This window comes from Dipodomys merriami, unplaced genomic scaffold (genome assembly GCF_024711535.1).
Source record: "Dipodomys merriami isolate MVZ:Mamm:240054 unplaced genomic scaffold, mDipMer1.0.p SCAF_5, whole genome shotgun sequence".
In the NCBI taxonomy this organism is placed as follows: domain Eukaryota; kingdom Metazoa; phylum Chordata; class Mammalia; order Rodentia; family Heteromyidae; genus Dipodomys; species Dipodomys merriami.
The window spans coordinates 6206556-6225634 of record NW_027206068.1 but is presented as its reverse complement, the minus strand read 5'-3'; the positions used below and the strand labels follow the sequence as shown (position 1 = coordinate 6225634).

General features: G+C 36.3%; 1 protein-coding gene across 1 annotated transcript in view; it reads left to right on the top strand.

The window, feature by feature from the left end:
• Abca13 (ATP binding cassette subfamily A member 13) overlaps positions 1–10134 on the top strand; it is a 395335-nt gene extending 385201 nt beyond the window's left edge. The window contains exons 60-62 of the mRNA XM_069996010.1: positions 5467–5572; positions 7177–7314; positions 7990–10134. Coding sequence (XP_069852111.1) covers positions 5467–5572; positions 7177–7314; positions 7990–8085 — 340 coding nt within the window. The 3' untranslated portion in view covers positions 8086–10134. The remainder of the gene's footprint in view (positions 1–5466; positions 5573–7176; positions 7315–7989) is intronic.
• The last annotated feature ends 8945 nt before the right edge of the window (positions 10135–19079 follow it).

The window sequence follows — 19079 nt, the reverse complement described above, 5'->3', positions numbered from 1 at the left end:
TAACTATTTTCCCTTGAAATTTCTAGAATATATAGTTCTTCTATGTATTCTTTTTTGTATATTTCAGTTTCTCTTACTAGGATTGGAGGTGTTTAGAGTCAAATGGAGCATCATTTTGAAAGAATTTTAAATAGTATGTATATATGTTTATGCAGAATTTCTGAGAAAATTGTTTGGATTGAACATAATTTTATTTTTCTAATTGACTAATTTTTTAATGTTTTTTATGCTAGTACTAGGGTTTATACTTAGGGCCCGAGTGCTGTCTCTTAGCTTTTTTTTAAAGCCATTTGAACCAAAGATGCTTGGAGTGACATGAAATTTTCTACCCAGGTTGGCTTCAAACCATAATCTTCAGATCTCTGTCCCCTGAATAGCTAGTATTTCATTTTAAATACAAAATTTTTAAAGTACATTCATAAAATAGGGCCTCAAAATAGTGGTAAAAGTGGATTTGAGTTATTTTCCTGCCTGCAGATGACTTGTATCCTGTTAATATGCACAACTTCTAATCTTCAAATCATTTTATGTTCTCTCATCAAATTTTCCTCAACAACTTGTTAACTTCTTCATATCAAATGTAGTGTTATCCAATTGTAAATCAACTTCACAGAACCTGGATTTAACTATTTACTAATTTACTCAGTGTCAAAAGCTGTTACAAATAATTCACATGAATTAATTCACCTGTCTTCTATCAGCCTTATCAGGCTGTTGTAATTTCATTTTCTAGATGAGGGAACTGAGAAGAGAGAGTTCATTTACTTTCCAGGGGCATTTGTCTTGTATGTGAAAGAGCTGATTTCAAACTTTGTTGTTGGGACTCAGAGTCTGTAGAGCAAAACATTACATGTCATGTAATATGAATCATTGAGACCATGTCTTTACCATCAACAGCCACACTTCACAACCCAGAGTTGTAACCATAGAGCTGATATCTCTCTGTGGAAGGGTTGCAAAGCTCCAGAAACAGAACTATTCATTTGGGAAACTCCTGTAATGCTTTGGACTTTATCTTTTTCTTTCATGCACTGCTGGGGTGTCCCTCTACTCTGGAAGTTTTAGTAAAGACAGAGTAGGGTGAACCCTATTACTTAGCAGCTCAGCTTCTGACGCCCTACACACCTGAAGACAGAGGAGAGGACACTTCTATATTGTCTTTGAAAGATTCCCAGAGAGAGCTAAACACAGTGTCAAGGATGTACTTTTGTGCTTTCATGTATACTTATTAGTGTATTTCTTGTCCACGTGTAGCTTAGAAACCATCAGAAAGCAAGGCAGACACAGGACCACAGCTCCCCAGGATGAATTGTTCTGAGGGTGCTCACAAGGTGATCTGCATCACTGAAACTAGCCCATACCACCTTCATCCTTCTGCCTTCACTACAGAGATTCATAACAACAGTCCAATCACAAATGCATTATGGCAAGCCTCATGTAGGCAAGCATTACTAAAGTAGAACATATCTTTGTTTATTGATGCTTTGTAAGAAATTAAAATGGTAAGACTTGAGCATGCCACTTATTCATTCATTCTTCGATTACTTATTGGTGCTAGGTACCAAGCTAGAAGCTATCAAAGTTCTTCCATGGTTTTATTTATATATTTATATACACATATTCTGTACATTATGAAGTATATATAGAGAGAGTATTAAATAGTGGTATAAAGGAGTTGGATTGAACAAAGTAGTTTATGAATACAGTGCATCTTGATCAATGTCATCTCTTTCAACATTATTTCCTATCCCTCCCAACCCATGCTTTCCCTCTCTTTTCTTAATTTTGTAGGATATACATTGAATTCTTGAATCATTCTCCCTTTCTTCATTTCTTCATTCATCTACTCCTTTCCCCTTGTTTCACTCCACCCCTTTCAAGTATCCATTTCTTGTGTTTATTTTTTGAAATATGATTTTGCCTTTCTAAGGAATTCCTATTTGAGTTCTCCCTTGAATCTACCACATTTAAGTTCATATATTTGAATTTTATGTATATGTATATTTTATTAACTCATTCTAGCTTTCACATATGAGAGAAAACATATCTTTTCTCTCTCTGGAATGAACTTACTCCACTTAATATAATATTCAGATACTTCCATTTCTTTGAAAATAATGAAATGTATTCTTTCTAATGAATGAGTAAAATTCCATTGAATATGTATATATACCATATTTTCTTGATCCACTCATTCATTGAGAGGCATCTGGGATGATCCCATACCTTGGCTGCAGTGAATGGTGCTTCAGTGAACATGGTTGCCAAAGTGGTTTGATGGCATCTTGGTTTGTAATCTTTTGGATGAATGCTTAGGAATGGAATTGCATCATAGGGTTGTGTGTGTGTGTGTGTGTGTGTGTGTGTGTGTGTGTGTGTGTGTGTGTGTGTGTGTGTGTATGTTTACTATTATTTTTAATAAATTTTTATTGTGAAAATACCATACAGAGGGGTTACAATTACATGAGCAAGGTAATGAGTACATTTCTTTTCAAGCATTGTTGCCTCCTCCTCTGTTTTTCCCCTACCTTCCCTGCCCTCCCATCTCCATGACTACACTCCGCCCCCCTTACCCTGCCAAAGTTGTAAAGTTCGTTTTCAACATAACATCTTGTTGCAATTGGTGCTTAGATTTTTGAGGAACATCCATACTGCTTTCCAGAGAGGTTGAATGAATTTACATTCCCACCAACAGTATCTTAGGTTTCCTTTTTGCCCACATCTGTGCCAGCATCTGTTATTTTTTGCATTCTTGATGATGGCCCTTCTAAATGGGCTGATTTGGAAATCTCAATGTTGTTTTGATTTGCAATTTTTCTATGGCCAGAGATGTTGAACATTTTTTCATGTGTTTGTTGGCTATTTTAACTTCTTACTAATCAGTTTTTATTGAGATTTACTGTGAAAACAAACAGCCTCCCCCCCAATAAATAGTAATGTTTAGCTTCTGTGCCCAACACCATGCTAGGTACCTAGAATGAGAGAGTAAAATAATTTACTTTTAGATTAATCTTCATTCCTGGAGATGATAGCGGAAGATTATGCTGGGGTCTGAATATAGCCTCTCACTGTTGATTGGACACCAGTAGTAGATGGACAAATAACATTGCCTTTGCATTTTCACAAATAGATCTCTTGGGATGAATGCTGTGCCTTTCATGGTGGGACTGCCCACTAAGGCTGAGTTGAAATACAACTGGGAAATTTCTTTTACATAGAGTTGTTTTTAAGGGGCCTGGTTAAATTACTTATGCATTCCCTTTCATGTGCTCCCAGCCACATTTTAATCATTACAGGCCTTGAAGCAATAATGCTTCCCAGGGCTCTGGCCTGGCTCTGAAAACCTCTCTAACTCAGCACTTTGCTCTCATAATTTGTATTTTCACTTTCCTCTTTAATTGACCAGGTGTTAGTTTTTAGATTCTCTGATTTTGTTTTAAATCAGTGTCTGTTTAAATCAGTGTCTGTTTCAATATATATATATTACAGGCCTTGAATACATATACTATATATATAATATATATTATATATACTATATATATGTATATATACTATAATATGTATATATACTATATATACTTGTACATATACTATATATACATATATACTAATATATATATACACATATATACTAGCCTAATGTAAGTAAAGTATATATATATATATATATTATTTTTTTTTTTGAGAACATGGAGCTTGAACTCTGAACCTGGGTGCTGTCCCTCAGCCCTTTTGCTCAAGGCTAGTGCTCTACCATTTCAGCCACCGAACCACTTCTGGTTTTCTGAGTGGTTTACTGGAAACAATGTATTATACATTATTCAAATCCTTGAAATTGACACAGAATATGGTGTGTGTGTGTGTGTGTATGTGTGTTTGTATGTGTATGCAAGAACAAACAGTCTTAAATTCAGGACCTTTTTTTTTAATTGTGAAAATACCGTACAGAGGAATTACAATTACATGGGCAAGATAATGACTACATTTCTTTCTTTTTTAATTTAATTTAATTTTATTTGTGAACATACTGTACAGAGGGGTTACAATTACATGGGCAGGATAATGTGTACATTTCTTACCAAGCATTGCAGCCTCCTCCTTTGTTTACCCTTCACATCCCTTCCCAGCCTCCTCCCACCCCCTCCAATCCCAATCCTTCTCCCACCCCTGCCCTCCCCCCTCCACCGACGTTGTAAAGCTCGTTTTGGACATGACAACTTGTACTTCTCATTGTTGCAACAGGTCCACCTGTATCCTTAAACGACTTGTTTTTCCCCATCTCCTCCACAAGTTATACTGACATCAAATATAGTGAAAGCAGGGGTTATACTGTGGGGGAGGGACATACAAAGCAACAAAGAGATAATCTTATAAATGCGTTAGAAACACATGCATGAAAGAAATAAACATTAAAATACATATCTAAGGGTAATGAGTACATTTTTTATCAAGCATTGTTGCCTCCTCCTTTGTTTCCCCTTCCCATTAGTTCCCCCCCCCCCCCCCCCCCCCGCCGAAGTTGTAAAGTTCGTTTTTTGAACTCAGGACCTGTAACTTTTACTACTCAATGCCCATTTGTTAGGAAATGGAACGACTTGGAAAAAATTATATTAATTGAAATAAGCCAGTCCCAAAGAAACATAGGTCCCATGGTTTCTCTTATTTGCAATAATTAGTACATGTGTAGGACAAGCAGAAAAGGCCAAAAGCCATGTACATATGACCATATAAGATGATGTTAAGTGAAATGAAACCCAAGATAGGCACACAAATATCTTTTTTTTTTGTTTGTAACGTATTTATAACGTAATGTGATTTTTTTGTTGCTTTGTATGTTCCTCCCCCGTGGTATAACCCCTATTTTCACTGTATTTGATGTCGGTGCCCTGCATCTTGTATATACACTTCTTTAATTCGGGGAGGGGAAGGGAAAAAACAAAATGCTTAAATAAGAATACAGGTTGACCCATTGTAATAATGAGATGTACAAAATACTATGTTGAAAATGAACTTTACAACTTCAGTGGGGGGGGTCGTTGTGGAGGTAGGAGAGAAGGGATGATAGGGGGAAAACAAAGGAGGAGGCAACAAGGCTTGATAGCAAATGTACTCATTATCTTGTTCATGTCACTCTAACCCCTCTGTACAGCATTTTAACAATAAAAAACAAGCAAAAAAGAAAATGAATTAAGTTTCATTTTGGAAAATATTTTTCCAGGAGAACATTCCTAAGTAAATTCCAACCACATCCTTAGCTTTACAAAGCTTTTAAAACATAGAACAATGCAATCTGTTTTTCATGCATAATCTTTCTGTTCACTAATTGGAGATAAGAGTCTCACCCCCTTTCCTGCCCGGGCTGGCTTTGAACTGTGATCCTCAGATCTCAGCCTCCTGAGTAGGTAGAATTACAGGTGTGAGCCTCCAGTGCCTGGCTAACTATATTTTATTCTATGTAATTCTCAGGTTTGGTGATGGTTACACAGTCAAAATTTGGCTCTCAAAGGAAGCAGATCAACCTGATACTATTTCTGACCATTTAAAGCTCCATTTTCCAGGAATCCAATTTAAGGTAGAAATAATATCCTGCATCATCTCTTTAATTTTAGCTGGAAACATCTTGTACATGTACTTGGCTTTGTTTTTATTCTCAACTGTGTAAAGATGTGCCTGTTCTCTAATTGATTAATTGCTATCCATTGAACAGTTTCCCTCCCATGAATAGCGAGGGTGGCTGGTGTTCTTGACCACTGTGGAGGTGATAAGCCTGTGTGGACCCTTCCCAGCCTGCCCAGTAGACTTGACTACACAGTAACCTTTCTACCCAATGGTCACAGTTCCACTGCATAGGTCCTTTTGCTTTTGTTTGGAAGATTTCAAAAGGAAATTTCTTCCATACATTTTCTGTAAGGTTTATAAGCTTGATCATTTCCACATTGTTTCACAAGAAGAATCCTATGCTTACACTCAATTCTCTTCTAATTGAATATGGCCAAAGTTTGCCCCTGGACCAACAACCTCTTCATCATCTTGGATCTTTCAGATATGCAGTCTCAGGTTCTGACCTACTGAATGTCACTCTGCATTCTACTAAGGCAAATAAGTTGTCCTTATGCACATTCATGTTTGAGAAGCTCAGCCTGGTGCTGCTAGCTCCCACCTCTAATCCCAGCTACTCAGGAAACTGAGATTTGAGGATGAAGGTTCAAAACCAGCCCTGGGTCAAAAATTTACTGCAACTCTTATCTCCAATTAACCAACAGAAATCTAAAAGTGGAACTGTGCCTCTAGTGGCAGAGTACCAGCTTTTAGCAAAATGTTAAACAAGAGTTCAAGTCCCAGTACTGGCACGAAAGAAGTTTGGGAAACTCTTTTGTAATTCTTTTATTTTGTTTTTTTTTTTAATTTAATTTAATTTTATTTGTGAACATACTGTACAGAGGGGTTACAATTACATGGGCATAATAATACGTACATTTCTTACCAAGCATTGCACCCTCCTCCTTTGGTTTACCCTTCACATCCCTTCCCAGCCTCCCTGTAATTCTTTTAAATAATTGTCCTTCTTATTCATTATAAGTAGCTATTCCTTATGTATATCCACAGTCAATCATTTGTTGGAATCCTACCGTGGAAGAAACATGGTGCCAATGTGCCTATCATTTCTACTCCAGCACCATCTAGATAGTTTTGTAAGATGGTCATCACTGTGTCTACGAGAATACAGGAAAATAAGGGTCAGAATGGCTACCCATTCTGCCCAGAGTTGCCCAGTTGCTCTACTAAATGAGAGGGCAATGGCTGAGCTATAAACCATGTATCTGAATGTGGAGTTTGTGTACCTCCAGATGCCTCTATCATGGCACATAACTTCCTGTTTGTGGAACATGTATAGGCAACTTGTGGCCTACAAGATGACCTCCTGACACTCAGAGCAAGCTGGAGCACATAAGAGACAGAACAGTAATTCAACCCAGGTGAATGCTACTTAGCATATTTATGCTTTGGGTTAAATGATCATCAATAAGTGTTCATTGGCAGCTCATAAAGCTAACCTGTACATCTCATTGGTACTTACATATGTAGCTCATATATGTTAATATATATTTTAAATAAATGTAGCGCGTTTAACTTTAATAGTCACAAATTATGATTCTTTTATGTTTTGGTCTCTAGGGACAGTGCCATAAATTATTGGAATACCACGTTCCCAAAACATGGGAGTGTTTAGCTGACTTATTCAAAGTTCTAGAGAACAATAAGACTCTCCTGAACATCAAGCATTATTCCATTAATCAGACCACATTGGAACAGGTATGGTACTTGGAATGACTGAGCAAGTAGAATTTTGGTAGCTTCATCAGATCTAATGTAACTGATTTTTAAAATAATCTGTATTGCTCCTTCAGTTTACCACTTCTTATAATTAATCTGACAAAATTCTGAGTCTCTCTCTCTCTCTCTCTCTCTCTCTCTCTCTCTCTCTCTCTCTCTCTCTCTCTCTCTCTCTCTCTCTCTCTCTCTCTCTCTCTCTCCCTCTCTCTGTATCTTCAAATTGTTCATAGTTATATGGGGCACTTATCAGTTACATCATGTTATATTATCTCATCCCTCACCTTTTTATCTAGTCCCTGCAGTAGTAACTGGACTTTGCAGTAATTGTATGATAGCTGACTCTGGAGGAAACTAAAAATATTTGCTTTACTAAGAGTACCTGAAGTTTAAAGTCACACCACAACTTCTTTAGTTTTTAAACTGTGCTCTAATTATTGAGAATTTCCAGGTGATTTATTAATAGAATCAGTCTTAGAGGTGAATCCTTAATACAGTTACACATTCATGATGATGAAAGAGAGGATAATATGGATGTATGATTTCTGGCTTTGGGGGTTTGTTGAGCAGGGTTCTGAGACAATGTCTCCCTTGTAGTTAAGCTGGTAAGGTTGGGTGTTCATCTGAGTTAGCAGTTATTTTCATTATTTCTTTCAGGTGTTTATTAACTTTTCTGGTGAGCAGCAGCCAACTGTGCAATCTACTCCTGATCTGTCTGCTAACAGCCAACACCTGTCTCACCTGCCTGTGTAAACCACTGATGGAGCCTACCTTGTCTTTCACTGCAATTGGTACTCAAAAATCAAACATTCTCTCCAGTGCTCAGGAGCTGGATGGCAGGAAAATTATATTTTCTCCTTCATTGTCTATTTTGAAACTCTGTTTAACAAACAGCCAACGGAAAGGTCATTCTTTCCCACATACCTTTGGGAGTTCCTCCAATACATTTACTCTGTTTGTCAACCCAGGTAGTATTAGCTTCTTTGGGAGGAAAACATGAAGAGTCCAATTAGAGGAGTTCTGGAATGGGGTAGGCCATCCATAGTTTGTCATGCCAAGGATTTAAGACACTACTTTTTTTTTTTTTTTGGTCAGAAACAGTATCAAAGACTATTTCTTCTTTTTTTTAAAAAAATAGATATGATTATGTTTCTAAATTAAAATTTAATGACTTAAATGCAAACTTTTGGAAAACTGAATGATATATGGATTGAAAAAAATCCACTTTTTTCCAAATAATAAATGCTTTTCAAAATAGGCATAAAGAGCTATCTAGTTTCATTGATCCATTAGTAAAATTAAAGACATTTGAACTAGTTGCTCTTCATCATTAGTAACAGTTTAACCAGGACCTCACAGACTATAATTTTTAATAAGAGAATTGAAAGAAATAAGATATAGATTTATTTCTTAATTTGGATAAACAATTACTATTTTATTGTTATTCTAAGCCAATGGTTCTTAGAGTATAGTAGTTTTCATATCATGAACATCATTGGCCTCTCTTCAGAGTTTGGTACAAATGTAAATCTCAGTCCTGGGTCTGGAGCCTGGCAATCTGTGTTTAAACATTCATATTCTAGTTTGACAATCTGGCCTGTAGACATGTCTGACTACCTTCTAATTATATAAGCACTTTCAGAACATTGCTTATGTAATTACTGAATAGTAATTTAAATTTTAGAGTAGTAGTTACTGCATACTAATTTAAATTTCTTAGTTTTCTAAAATTATGTGACTCTCAGAATTATTGTCCTCAAAGATGTGGCTCCCCAAAACTATTAATCTAACAACTCATATCATATAGTTAAATGAAATGTAGAAAATCAATGTATCTACAAATGAAAGTAATTTCCTGTTAGACATTTTTGAGCATTCTTTTAACAACATGTATCTAAAAGCTCAGTGAAAAATCACATTAACTTTTTTATTATAAAATTTGACTCTATGGAACCTTATCATTGAGCACCAGTAATTTGTGATAGAAAAAAACACTTCACTGTATTATTTCTTTTGCAAAGCAATATTTTAGTAAATCTATCTTTCATGAATATCATTTTATTGGATGTTTAAATATGATGAGAATTAAGCTAATCATGAATAGTTTGACTTGAATGTATTTGACTTTCCTACATCACATGAAATATGCTTTCTTAAAGCACAAAATTTGAGATTTGGTGATTTTTCTTTAATTTGAATTCTAACAGACTATTTTTGTTGTTGAATCAATAAATACCAATTTTTGAAGCATGAATATATTTATATTACAGTGAATAAATGAGATGTGCTGTAATTGAACCTGGTTTATGGAATGTAATTGTGCTTTGGCCAATATATTTTTTTGTATCTTTATTTTTGTCTTTGGGGATCCAATTTAATTTAGGTAAGAAGGAAATGGAACAACTCCAGATCTTTTAAAGTTTGAAAGGTAAAATTTAATTGAGTTTTGCTCTGAAATGTTCTTCTCTTAGGGGCTCTTTTCTGGTCTTTGAACTGCTGTATTCTTGAAGTTTATGCTTCAAGGTAGGCCTTTGAAAAACAAACAGGAAGAAAAAGAAACCCAACTTGCAAAAGTCCCCCATCCCAGATGACTGGACACAAAGGTCAAATCTTATGCTAATGTTGAAAGTGTCATTGCATTTATCAGTCATGCAGATATTTTATGCCTTTGGAGTTAAACAGTTGTCTTAAGACCTTTGAGCTGAAGGTCACTCAACTGAGACTTAAACCAGCTGCCTTCTTTTGAAATCATTTTGAGTAGAGTAAATTATAAGATGGAAATAAGAATATTAATTACAGTTTGTGTGGTCTATAATTTATTATGTAATTTACCTTTGCTTAAACATAAAGGTATATTAAAGCCCTTATGCAAAATCAAGATTGCAAAAAACAAATAAGACTCCTTATTTTAAGAATAGTAAGGCTTAAGGTTGTATAGTTATCTTTTATTTAATGGCTATCCAATGGAAACTCAGCTCAACATGACCATTTCTAACCAAACACAAAACTACAAACACTGCACTTCCCATATGTACACTGTCAATGTTGTGAGAATATCCTGAAAACTACATTTATCACAGATTTTTCTACCATAATAAAAGACAGAGACACTCAAAATGTGAAAATTGTGTAGCTACACAGAAGGCTGAAATTTGAGGATTTTGGTTTGAAGCCAGCCTAAGCAGGAAAGTACATGAGACTCTTACCTCCAGTTAACCACCAGAAAAACATAAAAAAATTAAAAATCCAGAAATAGAAGTAGGGTATGGCTCAAATGGTTGAGTGCCAACCTTTAGTGAAAAAGCTAAGCAACAGTGCCTAGTCCCTGAGTTCAGGCCCCGGAATTGGCATACACACAAGCATACACACATACACGCATGCACAAACACACACATGCATACAAGCACACACATGCATGCACACAAACATGCACATGCACACACAAAGTTTCAAGCTGACTTGACAATGTGTAGCCTTTGGTACAAAATTGAATTTACCAACTTTGATCATTTAAAGCCCTTCATACAAACACAGAGAAATACACCCAAACACAACCATGCACAATATTTATTCTTTGAGTTATATTTATTGTGTTACTCTGTATACATAGGAAATTAGTGGGTGCTATTAACATGGGGCTGGTGAAATGAGAGATCTTGGTCTATGAGCAGCACATAAACAGTCAGGGATGATGAGGAGCAATGAGTTCTCCCTGGTGTGGGCCACAGTGTGATCCACTCTCTCTGGGAGTGTGGCAAAAGATATAGTAAGAGAGTTATTATCTGGGTGGACCTTCATTAGTGACAAACAGAGAAAAACAGCATTTGAAATTAGAGAGCATCAAAGCAAACCAGCACTATTTAATGAACAATGCATGTTTGTCTGTTACTTTTGGAGGAAGCTGATGTAGTGCTTTATCAGTATCTACAGCATAAATCTCCTATCTTTAGAACTTCTACATTGCAGTGGCTCTTAGAGCTCTATCAGAATTCTCAAAGAGACAGAGAAAAAGAGAGATCACAGTTATATAAAGAGCTTTGCTTATAGTCGAATACCATACATAGTCTTATATCACATTATTAAGAAATAGTTATGTGGACTCAACTAGCTGTAAGAATGATTGGGCAATGTAGTATTCAGCTACACCTCATATGGCTCTAAAAGGAAGAGAGAATTCTGTAATAACAAAATAGAGCAGTGGCTCATTCCTGTAATCCTAGCTACTCAGAGGCTGAGATGTGGGGATCATGGTTCAAAGCTAGCCGGGCAGAAAAAAAAATCTAAGATATTTCATCTCCAATTAACTAGCAAAAAAGGTAGTCTGAACGTTATTGCCTTGGTGGAAGAGCAAGTGTGAGGTCTTTGAATTCAAACTCTAGGACAAAAAAGCACCAAATAGTTAAATACAGATAACATAGGAAAAGAGCCTGGCACTCTACAATAGTAAAGTCAAACAGAGGTTTTGTACAATTTGCATAATGGGAACAGAATAAACTCTATCAAACATGTTGAGCAAATTAAGTAATGACAAACAGCAGCATGGCTATCTTTTTGGCAATCAAGGTTGTGAGGCTATTGCTAGTTTTTTAAATAAAGTTGTGCATTAAGATCTATAGAACAGATGTCACATATTCATACATATTATTGTTACATTGAATGCAGTAAAGAGAAGAAAATTTTATGGACATTTTCCCTTTTTGTTAAATAAATAGCATTGTCATTTTCTCTCACTGATCATTCCTGTTGAGATTGTTAATGGATAAATGTTTCCCACTGGGCAGGGTTTCAAAAGGCTGAAAGAAGTCAGAAAAGTCTTCCTTAATTATTAACTTGTTTGGCATCAAATGAAGATACATTTCACCTTCTCATGCATGTATCCCACATACTTTTCCTTTTAAAATTCCTCTTTAAGTAAAAAGAGACTCATTGACTTCAATGTGCATTTTAAACCTAGCGAAAGTCCCAGGTTAATTAACACATTTAGAAACTTTACCAGTGTATCTTTCTTTGCAATGGAAGGTGACAGCATGAATGTGGCTTTATATTGATTAATTGCATCTGTAACCCATACCATCTGCTACCAAACTGTGGTGTTATACTTGGTAAATTCTGTTTACTAAATTTATGAACCAGGCTTCAGGTAAATAGTTTGGGGATGTCAGGATGGTTGGTGAGACCTTAATTCCTACCTATTTTTCCTTGGCAAGCAGTGTCATTATAGGGCAGACAAGATAGCATGAAAACTTGATTTGCCTTGGAATTAAAGCAAAGTGAATTTAAGTTATGAGCTAGGGCAAAGCAGAAAGTCCAAAGGGAAAATTATAGGCTGGATAGAAGAAGATTGAATTCTATTGAAGGAGTGATCTATTCCAAGCCACACTATTTTAGTAAACTTCCATTTTTCTCATTTTCATAATCATACTAGGACTTTAAACAGCTTAATGCATGTAAATATATAGAGGGCCATATGCATATATAAACAACTGTATATATTTATAGTGTGATTATATATATAATGCAATATGCAAATATATACATGAATAAATTATTGTGTAGACAGAACACTTTCAATGATGAAATACCTTTGAACAACTAACTTAGAGTCAAACAAAATGAGTACCTGGAAGTTAGCACTTGGGGTGTTAGGGGAGGTCAAGGAGAGGGGGCAAATAGAGTCATAATACTCAATGTATAACTACTTGAAGATAATAAAAAATAAAATAAAATAATATAATGCTATCAAAAATTAACCAATTGCCAAAGATAGTTTTTAATTATAACCACAAGGTACTGGGAAAATGAGCATATTTACAACCAGATTGTATATCAAAATAGTTTATCTTAACCTGTGACTGGCTAGGATTTTTTTGCGAGAACATTTTCGTATGTTTTTAAATGTTGACTAGAGCATAGAATTCACTTGTTAAATGAAATTCGATGTTCTTTAAGTAAAGATTACTTTTTTGTATCTTTTTACCATAATTTATTATGCTACTCATATTTAACCTGGAAAGATAATCATAACAAAATACATACACAAAATTCTTTGTTATGGATTATACATTTCCTTATCATTCAAATTATGTCAACTTTTTATGATAAATACTTGTAAGTGATCACTTTAATCACTTTTCTTTGCTGTGTCATGCCTCATTAGCAAGGTAGATTCTATTTTACATTACTCTGTTTAATTAGGAATTGATCATTTATGACCTTGCTATTAATGTTAAACATTGAATGATGGCACTTAGAGTAGGAGTTATAAGATAATAATATAAAATATCATGCAAAGTAGTTCAAAATAAATTTTAGTAAACAACTAATAACCAAATTGCTTAAATTAACATTACCCACTGCAGAAACTCAATTGATAGTGAAATGTGATTGCAAATACACTACAAATTGCTTGACCGAAGGCAGAAAGTTCAGATTGTTTTATAAGTTTGTTGAATTAGAGGTAATAGATATTACGTTATACAAACTACTTCACAGGGAAAAAAATGTTATTTATCTTATTTTATGACACCAGTATAACTGTGGCAGAAAAGTTGTGCAACAATAAGAGGAAAATATTGAGCAACTTCATGCACAAAAAATGGAAGAGAAATGTTGGTAAACATAATTAAGTTGTATGTATGACATTTCCTAATGGATAACTACTTGGGAAATTCGAAGGTGGTTTTGAGTCAGAAATTACTTGTGTGACCCACTGTATTCATAGGTAAGAATATAATTGTCTCAAATGAAGAACACATATTTTATAAAATATGAAAACCTAGATTAGAGCATTAGGATTTTCACAAAGGTAAAAGTTGATGTAATATTATTGATAAAAATTTCCAAGCTGAGTTGTGTCTGAATCTAAGAGCGTGTTCTTGGATACCTTGCTTTATTGATTGTTTACTTTTCTCTTCTGTGTAATTGTTATCTTCTGTAGTTGTTCTCTTTCTAGGAACATTAGTCCCTCATTTTTATTTTGAAAATTCTGTATCCTTCCTTCCCTGAGACTTAGAAGATGGTGTCTCATTTTCTGTATTTTCTCACAGCCAGAGGTTCCTTCTCCCCATCTTTCACTTCTTTTATGATATCTTCCATAATTTTGAGCTATGGTTTTACCTACCTGCTTTCCTTTTATTAAAGTTTGCTTTCAACCTTCTACCTTCTGTGTTTCTAATAGGATTATGTGTTTTATTCTTCAAATATAAGGTCAAGAATGGTACTCTTTTGATTAAATCTAAATGCATTCCCAATGCTCTCAGAAGAAAGAAAATATTCTTATTTATTTTATTTTTATGCCAGTATTGAGGTCTGAACTCAGAGCCTGGGTGCTGCTCCTTAGCTTTTTCACTCAAGCCTGGTGGTCTACCACTAGAACCACATCCAGATTTCTGATGGCTAGTTGAAGAGGCTCGTGAATTTTCCTGCCCAGGCTGGCTTTGAACTCAGATCTCCACCACCTGAATTGCTGGGATTACAGGCATGAGCCCCCTGAACCTGGCTTAAGAAACTAGTTTTTGGGCTGGGAAGGTGGCTCAGTGGTAGAGCGCTTGCCTTGCATGCATGAGGCCCTGGATTCGATCCTCAGCACAACATAAACAGGGGAAAAAAGCCGGAAGTGGCGCTGTGGCTCAAGTGGTAGAGTGCTAGCCTTGAGCAGAAGAGCTGAGGGGACAGTGCCCAGGCCTGGAGTTCAGGCCCATGACTGGACCCAAAAAAAGAAAAAAGAAACTACTTTTCATAATGCCCTAAAGTCTCTGGCTAACCTTCTACCATACAACCTTCTCATTGCCTTAAGCCTTTCAAGCTATACTTAGTGTGTGTTCTTCAGATAACCCTGATCCTTTCTTGTTAAAGACATCAATACCAAATTCAAACTCTACTACAAAGTCATAGTAATCAAAACAGCTTGGTACTGGCACAAGAACAGACCTGAGGACCAATGGAATAGAACTGAAAACCCAGAAATGAACCTACAGACTTATAGCCACCTAATCTTTGATGAGGGAGCTAAAAAAAATAGAATGGAAGAAAGACAGCCTCTTCAGTAAATGGTGCTGGCACATTGGTTAATCACCTGTAGAAAACTAAAGCTAGATCCTTATATATCACCCTGCATCAAAATCAACTCCAAATGGATCAAAGACCTCGGAGTCAAAGCAGACACCCTGAAAACATTACAGGAAGGAATAGGAGAAACCCTAGGGCTCCTTGGCAAAGGCTGAAATTTTCTTAATAGAGACCCAGAAACACAACAAATCAAAGAAATGTTGGACAAATGGGATTTCATGAAGCTGCAGAGCTTCTGCATGGCAAAGGACATAGCTAGCAAGATCAATAGAAAGCCTACGAATTGGAAGATCTTCACTAGCCATACAACAGACAAGGGTCTCATATCTAAAATAAACTTGGCACTAAAAAAATTAAATCCCCCAACAATAAATCCTCAAAGAAACAACTGCCCTGTAAATAAGTGGGCTAAAGACTTACAGAGAAACTTCTCTGAAGAGGAAATAAGAATGGCCAATAGACACATGAAGAAATGCTGAAATTCTCTAGCCATAAAAGAAATGCAAATCAAATCAAAACACCTCACCCCAGTTAGAATGGCTGTAATTAAGAACTCTAATAACAACAGATGCTGGAGGGGATGTGGACAGAAGGGAACCCTACTGCATTGTTGGTGGGAGTGTAAACTTGTTCAACACTTTGGAAAGCAGTCAAAAGACTCCACATATTGCTCCCCATGATTCAGCAATCCCACTTTTGGGTGTTTACCCAAATGATCATAAACAAGGCCATACCAAGCACAGCTATGTTTATCGTAGCATTATTTACCATAGTTAAGATACGGAACCACCCCAGATGCCCCTCAGTAGATGAATGGAAAATGTAGTATACACATACACACACTCACACACACACACATATACCTCCATTAGAAAGAATGACATTGCCCCATTTGTTAGGAAATGGAAAGACTTGGAAAAAATCATATTAAGTGAAGTAAGCCAGGCCCAAAGAAACATAGGTCCCACGGTTTCCCTTGTTTGCAATAACTAGTATATGTCTGAGACAAGTAGAAAACATCAAAAGCTAGGTATATATGACTATATAAGACGATATTAAGCGAAATGAACCCCGAGATAGGGACACAAATTTTTTTCTTCCTTGCTATTGTTTCTAACATATTTATAATATACCATGTGATTTTTTGTTTGTTTCTTTGTATGTTCCTCCCCCACGGTATAACCCCATTTTCACTGTATTGATGTCAGTGCCCTGCATCTTGTATATACAATTCTGTAATTCAGGGAGAGGAAGGGAAAAAACAAAATGCTTAAGTAAGGATACAGTTTGACAGGTTGACCCACTGTAACAATGAGATGTACAAGACACTATGCTGAAAATGAACTTTACAACTTTGATGGGGGATGGGGGTAGTTGTGGAGGTGGGAGGAAGGGATGGTAGGGGAAAAGCAAAGGAGGAGACAACAATGCTCGATAGGAAATGTACTCATTACCTGGCTCATGTAACTGTAACCCTTCCGTACAGCATTTTTACAGTAAAAAAAAAAGTACAAAAAAAAGAAAAGAAAAAAAAAGAGACACATTGTTTGGACCCCACCCAGTGAGGTGTTATTTGGAAGTGTTAGAATCTGTCTGGAGTAGTATTTTAGCAGGAAGTTTTCAGGTCACTGGATTTATGTGCCAGAAGGAATTGCCTCCTCTTCCCTTTCCCCCACCTCTCATTCTGCTCATTTCCATTTGTTAGCCAAGCATTTTTGCTAAATCACATTCTTTCCTCATGGTGTATACTACAGTCCCAAAATGAAAGGGCTGAAGACCATGCTCTGAAACCCCTAAAATTAGAAGCCAATGTGAACCTTTTCTCTTTATAAGTTGATTATCTCCAGGTATTTTTTTAAAGTAATAGAAGCTGACTGTTACATTTGTCATATGTCCTATTTCAACACAAACTGTCACTCTTTCTGGGAGCTTAGCCATACAATGTTCTTCCCTCTATTAATGCTGCTATTTCACAGAATGTACCATGATTGTAATATTACTGTGTGCAACTATTTGAAAAATGTTTATCTTCTTCACTTAATTGCAAAGTCTACCAGACTAATGATGTGTATGAGTGTGTGTGTGTGTGTGTGTGTGTGTGTGTGTGTGTTATACTTTCTCCATTTTATTCCTAGTATCAGACACTGAATAGGTGATCAATAAGCATTTGTTAAAATGAATCATTGAAATGAGAGGCAGGCTATTGATTTTCTTTTCAGAATGATCCAGGCTTTTCTGGGATTCCACAGTTATGCCTAGCAGGGAGTCTGAATCAGCAGCATAAAGCACCCAGAAAAATCAAAGAAATCTCAACAGAAAATGTGACAATTCGTCTGTTGTTGGGGCCAATTATAGAAAATAGCCACATTCTAAATCAGGAGTTATTACTGAAGTTGCACAAGAAAGTACAAGAATTTAGTTCCTTAAGGATCTGTGGATAATTCAGTCTGGCTGGAGGGTGGCTAGAAGATGTGGAAGAATCTGGGATGAGAGGTCAGGAGAGGACCAAGGTTCCAGTTGAACCTGTTGAGCTTTACCTTCAGCCTCTACCCTGCAGGAGCAGACAGGAGGTATAAAGCAGGGAAAAAACAAAGGAGGAGGCAACAATGCCTGATAAGAAATGTGCTCATTACCTTGCTCATATAATTGTAACCCATCTGTACCATATTTTCACAATAAAAACCTTATTAAGAAAAAATAAAATAAAGCAGGGTTCTGTAAAGGGCCTGAAATTTAGGAAGACAGCCTACTCTGAGACCATTCTCTTATTATTTCTCTCTTCCTTTTGGCCTCCTGACTGGGGTCATGTCTTACCTCTCTTTCTGCTTCAATGTCTGACTGGCCTCTGTGCATCAACTCAATCATAATAGGTTCCTCTTGTCCATCTCTCATTGTTCAGGACCCTGGTTAGAACGAGGTCACAGTCCAAGGGAGGTTGTGAAATATAAGAGCCTTTCTCCTGCTGGTTTCTTAAGGCACCCCAATTATTCTCACACTTCCCTTGAAAATACGATGTTTATCAGATACCAGCGGCTCCTGCCTGTGATCCTAACTACTCAGGAGGCTGAGATCTGAGGATTGAGATTAAACGCCAGCCTAGGCAGAAAAAAAAATCCAGAGACTTATCTCTGATTAACCAGCCAAAAGCGAGTAGCAAAGGTGTGACTTAAGTGGTAGAGTGCCAGCTTTGAGCACAAAAGCTAAGTGATAATGCAAAGCCCTGGGTTCAAGGTACAGTACTGGTACAAAGTAAGAAAGGAAAAGAGAAATCTATATGACCCTTTTACCTGGGGAGCACTCAGAGTATGTTAGCATGGGATACATTTTTCCAGTTTATTAAAAATGGTAAATGTGGTACAAACCCTCATAGCATGAGAATGTCCATAAGGAAAAGAAAATGCCAGGCACCAGCTCCCAGAAGCCCAGGCATGGTGAATACTGTCATTAGGATACATTCTCCACACCTTAACTTAATTTCCTCTCTCTCAAGCAAGTTAGTAACAAGATCTGAATAGAAACTTGTTCTCCAGGGAGGGAATGCTTTCTCCATCAGCTGTAAGCAAAAAACCCAATATTATGATGGATATGATATGGTTCCAGTGATATCTACTTTTTTTGTAACCCACATGATTTTATTTATTCCACTGTAGACTTTTTTTCTTATCAAGGTGATGTACAGA